The 12,500-nt window shown below is 45.3% G+C and overlaps 1 protein-coding gene across 1 annotated transcript in view; it reads left to right on the forward strand.

Moving 5' to 3' along the window:
• Positions 1 to 12,500, forward strand: part of LOC112242427 (tyrosine-protein kinase receptor UFO-like) — a 53,492-nt gene that overhangs the window by 15,259 nt on the left and 25,733 nt on the right. The window contains exon 5 of the mRNA XM_042297734.1: positions 10,158 to 10,354. Within this exon, the coding sequence (XP_042153668.1) occupies positions 10,158 to 10,354 (197 nt within the window). The remainder of the gene's footprint in view (positions 1 to 10,157; positions 10,355 to 12,500) is intronic.

Genomic DNA, 12,500 nt, shown 5'->3' on the forward strand with positions numbered 1-12,500 from the left:
TCCAGCACCAGCATCACCCCTGTCCAGACCCACTAGCCCTCACCTCCAGCGCCAGCATCACCCCTGTCCAGACCCACAGCCCTCACCTCCAGCACCAGCACCACCCCTGTCCAGATCCACTAGCCCTCACCTCCAGCACCAGCATCACCCCTGTCCAGACCCACTAGCCCTCACCTCCAGCACCAGCACCACCCCTGTCCAGACCCACTAGCCCTCACCTCCAGCACCAGCATCCCCTCTGTCCAGACCCACTAGCCCTCACCTCCACCTCCAGCACCAGCACCACCCCTGTCCAGACCCACTAGCCCTCACCTCCAGCACCAGCACCACTTTACACCACATGGCCTCAAACTAGAAGCACAAGCATTTCGTTGCACGCATTAACATCTGCTGACCATGTGTATCTGCTGACCATGTGTATCTGCTGACCATGTGCATCTGCTGACCATGTGCATCTGCTGACCATGTGCATCTGCTGACCATGTGCATCTGCTGACCATGTGTATCTGCTGACCATGTGCATCTGCTGACCATGTGCATCTGCTGACCATGTGTATCTGCTGACCATGTGTATCTGCTGACCATGTGCATCTGCTGACCATGTGTATCTGCTGACCATGTGCATCTGCTGACCATGTGCATCTGCTGACCATGTGTATCTGCTGACCATGTGCATCTGCTGACCATGTGCATCTGCTGACCATGTGTATCTGCTGACCATGTCTATCTGCTGACCATGTGACCAATAACATTTGATTTGATTTGATTTGAACCATTTTGTTTCTCTACGCACTTTATATTTTTAGATAATAAAGAATTTGACCTTTCCATCACGTTAATGATTGAGGATTGGTTGATTTCCATTTTTTTTTATATAAAAAAAAAAAAAGATTGATAGAAAAGTATCGTCCATCCCATTAGGTATCTCACTGCAACCTCATACACCATATCTTAAAATATGCAGACAGACAAATTAAAAGTAACTTTACATTGTAATACTTCTGACAGCAGTCTTCCTAACTCTGTCCGCAACGTTTGGACGTCATAACATTTCCCAGAAGGCCTGAATTATTAAGTCATCAGTAGTTTTACACTTTAGACGAGACTCTGCCGTTGTGCTGTAGAATTTGTGAATATTGTTTCTTGTATAATACATCCTATAGGTTACTTTACACTGTTTTCATTAACTGTAATCTTTTTAGTTAAGTTCCGTCAATCCCTCCATCTTGTGCCAATATCAATTGTATTTAAGTCTTGGTTTCAATAGTTTATATATATATTTTTTTTCTAAGACATTGTCAGTCGGATATGCTCTCTGCAAGGTTTTGCATAGCTAACCTATCATACTGTAAGAGTATCGTTTTCTGACTCAAATAGGACTCCCTCAAGGTTGCTCTAACGTCCAAATAATCAACATGTTGTGATATAACAATTATTATTATTTTTTAAGTTGCATGTATTTGAAAATATCTACTTTGGGTCAATCTAAAATAGCTTGTTTAAAGTTGTCATGGAAAAACACCATGATATTTCCTATTCACGAATCATTTACGGTTCTCAAGCTCACGTCGATGTTCTGACATCAAATAGACTGTTGTAATAGCGGCGCGAGTCTGAAGTCGATGGGCCACTAATATACCTTGAACGTGACTCATATTGAACTTATGAGTCGGGTCTCCAGTCACGGATACCGGGCCTACGGATGAACAGCAGCTCTGAGAGGAAGAGAGAGAAGGCTGCTGTCAGGGGTTGAGATGTGCTGACCAAAGGGAATCTGAGATATTGGGGAAGGAAAGAGAGAAAGAGAAGGGGTTGGTGTGTTGCAACCGCGTGATGTTCTGTTCATTCACCCACACAGTCAGTGGTCAGCCCTCCATCCTCTCCCCTCCTCCTCCTCCCTCCCTCCCTCCTCCTCCCTCCCTCCTCACGTTCCTTCGCTCGCTCCCTCCTCCTCCTCCCTCCCTCCTCCACCATCCCTCCTCACGTTCCTTCGCTCCTTCGCTCCTTCGCTCCCTCCCTCCCTCCCTCCCTCCCCACGTTCCTTCACTCCCTCCTCCCTCCCTCCCTCCCTCCCTCCGCTCCCTCCCTCTCTCATAGCTCTCACCCCTGTCATCTTTCTGGCGTTACACGGACCACAACAATGAAGGCATGGTCCTCTCCGGACAACACAACACACTGTGTGGCTTAGTTATCATAGGAACAACTTAGGAACATGGGAACGACTTAGGAACAACTTAGGAACATTTGAACAACTTAGGAACATAGGAACAACTTAGGAACATAGGAACAACTTAGGAACATAGGAACAACTTAGGAACATAGGAACAACTTAGGAACATAGGAACAACTTAGGAAATTAGGAACAACTTAGGAACAACTTAGGAACAACTTAGGAAATTAGGAACAACTTAGGAACATAGGAACAACTTAGGAAATTAGGAACATAGTTTTAGTTGTGGTAGTGTGTGGTAGTTGTGGTAGTGTGTTGTAGTTGTGGTAGTGTGTTGTAGTTGTGGTAGTGTGTTGTAGTTGTGGTAGTGTGTTGTAGTTGTGGTAGTGTGTTGTAGTTGTGGTAGTGTGTTGTAGTTGTGGTAGTGTGTTGTAGTTGTGGTAGTGTGTTTTAGTTGTTGTAGTTGTGGTAGTGTGTTGTAGTTGTGGTAGTGTGTTGTAGTTGTGGTAGTGTGTTTTAGTGTGTTGTAGTGTGTTGTAGTTGTGGTAGTGTGTTGTAGTTGTGGTAGTGTGTTTTAGTGTGTTGTAGTTGTGGTAGTGTGTTTTAGTGTGTTTTAGTTGTGGTAGTGTCTTGTAGTTGTGGTAGTGTGTTTTAATGTGTTGTAGTTGTGGTAGTGTGTTGTAGTTGTGGTAGTGTGTTTTAATGTGTTGTAGTTGTGGTAGTGTGTTGTAGTTGTGGTAGTGTGTTTTAATGTGTTTTAGTTGTGGTAGTGTGTTGTGGTAGTGTGTTGTAGTTGTGGTAGTGTGTTGTAGTTGTGGTAGTGTGTTGTAGTTGTGGTAGTGTGTTGTAGTTGTGGTAGTGTGTTGTAGTTGTGGTAGTGTGTTGTAGTTGTGGTAGTGTGTTGTAGTTGTGGTAGTGTGTTGTAGTTGTGGTAGTGTGTTGTAGTTGTGGTAGTGTGTTGTAGTTGTGGTAGTGTGTTGTAGTTGTGGTAGTGTGTTTTAGTTGTGGTAGTGTGTTTTAGTTGTGGTAGTGTGTTGTAGTTGTGGTAGTGTGTTGTAGTTGTGGTAGTGTGTTGTAGTTGTGGTAGTGTGTTGTAGTTGTGGTAGTGTGTTGTAGTTGTGGTAGTGTGTTTTAGTGTGTTAGTGTGTTTTAGTGTGTTGTAGTTGTGGTAGTGTGTTTTAGTTGTTGTAGTTGTGGTAGTGTGTTGTAGTTGTGGTAGTGTGTTTTAGTGTGTTGTAGTTGTGGTAGTGTGTTGTAGTTGTGGTAGTGTGTTGTAGTTGTGGTAGTGTGTTTTAGTGTGTTGTAGTTGTGGTAGTGTGTTGTAGTTGTGGTAGTGTGTTGTAGTTGTGGTAGTGTGTTGTAGTTGTGGTAGTGTGTTGTAGTTGTGGTAGTGTGTTGTAGTTGTGGTAGTGTGTTTTAGTGTGTTGTAGTTGTTGTAGTGTGTTGTAGTTGTGGTAGTGTGTTGTAGTTGTGGTAGTTGTGGTAGTGTGTTGTAGTTGTGGTAGTGTGTTGTAGTTGTGGTAGTGTGTTGTAGTTGTGGTAGTGTGTTTTAGTGTGTTTTAGTTGTGGTAGTATGTTGTAGTTGTGGTAGTGTGTTGTAGTTGTGGTAGTGTGTTGTAGTTGTGGTAGTGTGTTTTAGTGTGTTGTAGTTGTGGTAGTGTGTTGTAGTTGTGGTAGTTGTGGTAGTGTGTTGTAGTTGTGGTAGTGTGTTGTAGTTGTGGTAGTGTGTTGTAGTTGTGGTAGTGTGTTGTAGTTGTGGTAGTGTGTTGTAGTTGTGGTAGTGTGTTGTGGTAGTGTGTTGTAGTTGTGGTAGTGTGTTGTAGTTGTGGTAGTATGTTGTAGTTGTGGTAGTGTGTTGTAGTTGTGGTAGTGTGTTGTAGTTGTGGTAGTGTGTTGTGGTAGTGTGTTGTAGTTGTGGTAGTGTGTTGTAGTTGTGGTAGTATGTTGTAGTTGTGGTAGTGTGTTGTAGTTGTGGTAGTGTGTTGTAGTTGTGGTAGTGTGTTGTAGTTGTGGTAGTGTGTTTTAGTGTGTTGTAGTTGTGGTAGTGTGTTGTAGTTGTGGTAGTGTGTTTTAGTTGTGGTAGTGTGTTGTAGTTGTGGTAGTGTGTTGTAGTTGTGGTAGTGTGTTGTAGTTGTGGTAGTGTGTGGTAGTGTGTTGTAGTTGTGGTAGTGTGTTGTGGTAGTGTGTTGTAGTTGTGGTAGTGTGTTGTAGTTGTGGTAGTATGTTGTAGTTGTGGTAGTGTGTTGTAGTTGTGGTAGTGTGTTGTAGTTGTGGTAGTGTGTTTTAGTGTGTTGTAGTTGTGGTAGTGTGTTGTAGTTGTGGTAGTTGTGGTAGTGTGTTGTAGTTGTGGTAGTGTGTTGTAGTTGTGGTAGTGTGTTGTAGTTGTGGTAGTTGTGGTAGTGTGTTGTAGTTGTGGTAGTGTGTTGTAGTTGTGGTAGTGTGTTTTAGTGTGTTGTAGTTGTGGTAGTGTGTTGTAGTTGTGGTAGTGTGTTGTAGTTGTGGTAGTATGTGGTAGTGTGTTGTAGTTGTGGTAGTGTGTGGTAGTGTGTTAGTGTGTTTTAGTGTGTTGTAGTTGTGGTAGTGTGTTGTAGTTGTGGTAGTGTGTGGTAGTGTGTTAGTGTGTTTTAGTGTGTTGTAGTTGTGGTAGTGTGTTGTAGTTGTGGTAGTGTGTTTTAGTGTGTTTTAGTTGTGGTAGTGTGTTGTAGTTGTGGTAGTGTGTTGTAGTTGTGGTAGTGTGTTGTAGTTGTGGTAGTGTGTTGTAGTTGTGGTAGTATGTTGTAGTTGTGGTAGTGTGTTGTAGTTGTGGTAGTGTGTTGTAGTTGTGGTAGTGTGTTTTAGTTGTGGTAGTGTGTTTTAGTTGTGGTAGTGTGTTTTAGTGCACCATTAAATGAAATGACTGGTACATGTTTTCAGTCTGTGTGTGTGTCTGTGTGTCAGCATGTTTTGCCCCTTCAGTTACCCCCCAGTGTGTGTGTGTTCGCTTTTGAGTACCCAATGAGTCACTATCTGAGAGGACTCATTCACTACTGAATGTCAGCATGTGTCAGCGTGTCGTGTGTGTGTGTCAACGCGTGTGTGTGAGTATGAGAGTGTGTGTGTGTCAACATGCATGTGTGAGTGTGAGAGAGTGTGTGTGTGTGTCAGCGCTCAGCATGTTTGCCCCTCTAGAGGGGCCCCTTCAATGAGAACCAGGCGTGGTTCTACGCTGAGCTCTCTCTATCGCTGATTTACACTCCTCAGCATGCTTCCTCTCCCCCAAAACCCCCAGCCTGCTGGTCCCATCTGATCTCACCCAGATCCCTAACCCCCAGCCTGTGGGTCCCATCTGATCTCACCCAGATCCCTAAACCCCCAGCCTGCTGGTCCCATCTGATCTCACCCAGATCACTAACCCCCAGCCTGCTGGTCCCATCTGATCTCACCCAGATCCCTAACCCCCAGCCTGCTGGTCCCATCTGATCTCACCCAGATCCCTAAACCCCCAGCCTGCTGGTCCCATCTGATCTCACCCAGATCCCTAAACCCCCCAGCCTGCTGGTCCCATCTGATCTCACCCAGATCCCTAAACCCCCCATTCTGCTGGTCCCATCTGATCTCACCCAGATCCCTAAACCCCCCAGCCTGCTGGTCCCATCTGATCTCACCCAGATACACTGGCTCTCAGATCAACAACACACGCCATTAACACACCCACACACATCTACACACGCAGGTACACATCCACAAACATCACACACACACACACACACACACGGGGGGGGGGTCAATTGAAGGGGCAATAAATGCTGGCACACACACAGACAGAAAACATGTGCCAGTCATTTCATGTATTGGTCTACACCCATCTACCCTCTGTGTTCTCTATCAGCATCTACACCCATCTACCCTCTGTGTTCTCTATCAGCATCTACACCCATCTACCCTCTGTGTTCTCTATCAGCATCTACACCCATCTACCCTCTGTGTTCTCTATCAGCATCTACACCCATCTACCCTCTGTGTTCTCTATCAGCATCTACACCCATCTACCCTCTGTGTTCTCTATCAGCATCTACACCCATCTACCCTCTGTGTTCTCTATCAGCATTTACACCCATCTACCCTCTGTGTTCTCTATCAGCATCTACACCCATCTACCCTCTGTGTTCTCTATCAGCATCCACACCCATCTACCCTCTGTGTTCTCTATCAGCATCTACACCCATCTACCCTCTGTGTTCTCTATCAGCATCTACACCCATCTACCCTCTGTGTTCTCTATCAGCATCTACACCCATCTACCCTCTGTGTTCTCTATCAGCATCTACACCCATCTACCCTCTGTGTTCTCTATCAGCATCTACACCCATCTACCTCTGTGTTCTCTATCAGCATCTACACCCATCTACCCTCTGTGTTCTCTATCAGCATCTACACCCATCTACCCTCTGTGTTCTCTATCAGCATCCACACCCATCTACCCTCTGTGTTCTCTATCAGCATCTACACCCATCTACCCTCTGTGTTCTCTATCAGCATCTACACCCATCTACCCTCTGTGTTCTCTATCAGCATCTACACCCATCTACCCTCTGTGTTCTCTATCAGCATCTACACCCATCTACCCTCTGTGTTCTCTATCAGCATCTACACCCATCTACCCTCTGTGTTCTCTATCAGCATCTACACCCATCTACCCTCTGTGTTCTCTATCAGCATCTACACCCATCTACCCTCTGTGTTCTCTATCAGCATCTACACCCATCTACCCTCTGTGTTCTCTATCAGCATCTACACCCATCTACCCTCTGTGTTCTCTATCAGCATCTACACCCATCTACCCTCTGTGTCCTCTATCAGCATTTACACCCATCTACCCTCTGTGTTCTCTATCAGCATCTACACCCATCTACCCTCTGTGTTCTCTATCAGCATCTACACCCATCTACCCTCTGTGTTCTCTATCAGCATCTACACCCATCTACCCTCTGTGTTCTCTATCAGCATTTACACCCATCTACCCTCTGTGTTCTCTATCAGCATCTACACCCATCTACCCTCTGTGTCCTCTATCAGCATCTACACCCATCTACCCTCTGTGTTCTCTATCAGCATCTACACCCATCTACCCTCTGTGTTCTCTATCAGCATCTACACCCATCTACCCTCTGTGTTCTCTATCAGCATCTACACCCATCTACCCTCTGTGTTCTCTATCAGCATCTACACCCATCTACCCTCTGTGTTCTCTATCAGCATCTACACCCATCTACCCTCTGTGTCCTCTATCAGCATCTACACCCATCTACCCTCTGTGTCCTCTATCAGCATTTACACCCATCTACCCTCTGTGTTCTCTATCAGCATTTACACCCATCTACCCTCTGTGTTCTCTATCAGCATCTACACCCATCTACCCTCTGTGTTCTCTATCAGCATCCACACCCATCTACCCTCTGTGTTCTCTATCAGCATCTACACCCATCTACCCTCTGTGTTCTCTATCAGCATCTACACCCATCTACCCTCTGTGTTCTCTATCAGCATCTACACCCATCTACCCTCTGTTGTCTCCATCAGCATCTACACCCATCTACCCTCTGTGTTCTCTATCAGCATCTACACCCATCTACCCTCTGTGTTCTCTATCAGCATCTACACCCATCTACCCTCTGTGTCCTCTATCAGCATCTACACCCATCTACCCTCTGTGTTCTCTATCAGCATCTACACCCATCTACCCTCTGTGTTCTCTATCAGCATCTACACCCATCTACCCTCTGTGTTCTCTATCAGCATCTACACCCATCTACCCTCTGTGTCCTCTATCAGCATCTACACCCATCTACCCTCTGTGTTCTCTATCAGCATCTACACCCATCTACCCTCTGTGTTCTCTATCAGCATCTACACCCATCTACCCTCTGTGTTCTCTATCAGCATCTACACCCATCTACCCTCTGTGTTCTCTATCAGCATCTACACCCATCTACCCTCTGTGTTCTCTATCAGCATCTACACCCATCTACCCTCTGTGTTCTCTATCAGCATCTACACCCATCTACCCTCTGTGTTCTCTATCAGCATCTACACCCATCTACCCTCTGTGTTCTCTATCAGCATCTACACCCATCTACCCTCTGTGTTCTCTATCAGCATCTACACCCATCTACCCTCTGTGTTCTCTATCAGCATCTACACCCATCTACCCTCTGTGTTCTCTATCAGCATCTACACCCATCTACCCTCTGTGTTCTCTATCAGCATCTACACCCATCTACCCTATGTGTTCTCTATCAGCATGTACACCCATCTACCCTCTGTGTTCTCTATCAGCATCTACACCCATCTACCCTCTGTGTTCTCTATCAGCATCTACACCCATCTACCCTCTGTGTTCTCTATCAGCATCTACACCCATCTACCCTCTGTGTTCTCTATCAGCATCTACACCCATCTACCCTCTGTGTCCTCTATCAGCATCTACACCCATCTACCCTCTGTGTTCTCTATCAGCATCTACACCCATCTACCCTCTGTGTTCTCTATCAGCATCTACACCCATCTACCCTCTGTGTTCTCTATCAGCATCTACACCCATCTACCCTCTGTGTTCTCTATCAGCATTTACACCCATCTACCCTCTGTGTTCTCTATCAGCATCTACACCCATCTACCCTCTGTGTTCTCTATCAGCATCTACACCCATCTACCCTCTGTGTTCTCTATCAGCATTTACACCCATCTACCCTCTGTGTTCTCTATCAGCATTTACACCCATCTACCCTCTGTGTTCTCTATCAGCATCTACACCCATCTACCCTCTGTGTTCTCTATCAGCATTTACACCCATCTACCCTCTGTGTTCTCTATCAGCATCTACACCCATCTACCCTCTGTGTTCTCTATCAGCATTTACACCCATCTACCCTCTGTGTCCTCTATCAGCATCTACACCCATCTACCCTCTGTGTTCTCTATCAGCATCTACACCCATCTACCCTCTGTGTCCTCTATCAGCATCCACACCCATCTACCCTCTGTGTTCTCTATCAGCATCTACACCCATCTACCCTCTGTGTCCTCTATCAGCATCTACACCCATCTACCCTCTGTGTCCTCTATCAGCATCTACACCCATCTACCCTCTGTGTTCTCTATCAGCATCTACACCCATCTACCCTCTGTGTTCTCTATCAGCATTTACACCCATCTACCCTCTGTGTTCTCTATCAGCATCTACACCCATCTACCCTCTGTGTTCTCTATCAGCATTTACACCCATCTACCCTCTGTGTTCTCTATCAGCATCTACACCCATCTACCCTCTGTGTTCTCTATCAGCATTTACACCCATCTACCCTCTGTGTTCTCTATCAGCATCTACACCCATCTACCCTCTGTGTTCTCTATCAGCATTTACACCCATCTACCCTCTGTGTTCTCTATCAGCATCTACACCCATCTACCCTCTGTGTCCTCTATCAGCATCTACACTCATCTACCCTCTGTGTTCTCTATCAGCATCTACACCCATCTACCCTCTGTGTCCTCTATCAGCATCTACACTCATCTACCCTCTGTGTTCTCTATCAGCATCTACACCCATCTACCCTCTGTGTTCTCTATCAGCATCTACACCCAGATCACAAGTAATCTTGATGCCAAACTCTTAACTTAATCCTAACCTGAACTAAGCCTGACCTTCCCCTGGTCCGACCACAGCTCAGACACTAGATTCTGTTGAGTCGGGGTTCTGGGTTTGAATGACGTCTACAGTTCCCTTTTCACGCCTATGTGTTGCCTGGTTGGTTTCTCCCAAGCAAAGTACCTCATTCTGTCGCTCCCTTCTTCTGTAACCAAGCTGTTGAAGAGAGGAGCACCAGTCCCAACTCTCTGATCCCAGTTAAAGTACAACTAAACAATATGAAATGCACAACTGTGCTGCTTCTATCAACCCCCCTCCCGCCCCCTAATTTGAGGTGTGTTTTTCTGTTTTCTCCTCAAGGTCTGAACAGAACCAGTACTTTCTCCTGTGAGGCGCACAACCGTAAAGGAGTGGCGACATCAGGCTCTGGGACCATCACAGTCCTGCCATCCCAGCCCCAGAGAGTCAGGGCTGTTGACGTCACCAACTCTAGCCTGCTCCTCTCCTGGGAACCTGGCTTTGGAGGAGTCTATCCTATAACCCACTGCACCATACAGGTAATTACCCATAACCCACTGCACCATACAGGTACTTACCCATAACCCACTGCACCATACAGGTAATTACCCATAACCCACTGCACCATGCAGGTAATTACCCATAACCCACTGCACCATACAGGTAATTACCCATAACCCACTGCACCATACAGGTAATTACCCATAACCCACTGCACCATACAGGTAATTACCCATAACCCACTGCACCATACAGGTAATTACCCATAACCCACTGCACCATACAGGTAATTACCCATAACCCACTGCACCATGCAGGTAATTACCCATAACCCACTGCACCATACAGGTAATTACCCATAACCCACTGCACCATACAGGTAATTACCCATAACCCACTGCACCATACAGGTAATTACCCATAACCCACTGCACCATACAGGTAATTACCCATAACCCACTGCACCATGCAGGTAATTACCCATAACCCACTGCACCATACAGGTAATTACCCATAACCCACTGCACCATGCAGGTAATTACCCATAACCCACTGCACCATACAGGTAATTACCCATAACCCACTGCACCATACAGGTAATTACCCATAACCCACTGCACCATACAGGTAATTACCCATAACCCACTGCACCATACAGGTAATTACCCATAACCCACTGCACCATACAGGTAATTACCCATAACCCACTGCACCATACAGGTAATTACCCATAACCCACTGCACCATACAGGTAATTACCCATAACCCACTGCACCATACAGGTAATTACCCATAACCCACTGCACCATACAGGTAATTACCCATAACCCACTGCACCATACAGGTAATTACCCATAACCCACTGCACCATACAGGTAATTACCCATAACCCACTGCACCATACAGGTAATTACCCATAACCCACTGCACCATACAGGTAATTATCCATAACCCACTGCACCATACAGGTAATTACCCATAACCCACTGCACCATACAGGTAATTATCCATAACCCACTGCACCATGCAGGTAATTACCCACACTCTTAGAAATAAGGGTTCCAAAAGGGTACTTCGACTGTGCCCATAAAATAACCCCTTTTGGGTCCAGGTTGAACCATTTTCGGTTGTAGTTAGAACTTTTGGGTTCCATGTAGAACCCAAAATACATAACCCATTGCATCCATACAGATTATTACCCATAACCCATTGCATCATGCAGGTTATTACCCATAACCCATTGCATCATACAGGTTATTACCCATAACCCATTGCATCCATACTGGTTATTACCCATAACCCATTGCATCATACAGGTTATTACCCATAACCCATTGCAATCATACAGGTTATTACCCATAACCCATTGCATCCATACAGGTTATTACCCATAACCCATTGCATCCATACTGGTTATTACCCATAACCCATTGCATCATACAGGTTATTACCCATAACCCATTGCATCATACAGGTTATACCCATAACCCATTGCATCATACAGGTTATTGCCCATAACCCATTGCATCATATAGGTTATTACCCATAACCCATTGCACCATACAGGTTATTGCCCATAACCCATTGCATCATACAGGTTATTACCCATAACCCATTGCATCCATACAGGTTATTACCCATAACCCATTGCATCATATAGGTTATTACCCATAACCCATTGCATCATATAGGTTATTACCCATAACCCATTGCATCATACAGGTTATACCCATAACCCATTGCATCATATAGGTTATTACCCATAACCCATTGCACCATACAGGTTATTGCCCATAACCCATTGCATCATACAGGTTATTACCCATAACCCATTGCATCATACAGGTTATTACCCATAACCCATTGCACCATACAGGTAAGACGGGAAAGGGAAATTCCATTCTGCAGAAATATAAATATGTAAAAGTAGAAAAAATTAGGTAACCACTATAACTTTTACTTTTAAATTGAAACACTACACTTTGCAGTGCGGTTGACAAAACTGTGCGGAGTGCAGATTTCCCTTTAGTGTTTGGGCTCCCTGTCAATAAACACATCAATCTGCTAATCTGTCAGTAGTCTGTCTGTGGAATGTCAGTGGTCTGTATGTCTGTAGACTGTCAGTGGTCTGTATGTCTGTACACTGTCAGTAGTCTGTCAGTAGTCTGTCAGTAGACATCTGTA

The sequence above is a fragment of the Oncorhynchus tshawytscha genome, linkage group LG14 (assembly GCF_018296145.1).
Source record: "Oncorhynchus tshawytscha isolate Ot180627B linkage group LG14, Otsh_v2.0, whole genome shotgun sequence".
NCBI lineage: Eukaryota > Metazoa > Chordata > Actinopteri > Salmoniformes > Salmonidae > Oncorhynchus > Oncorhynchus tshawytscha.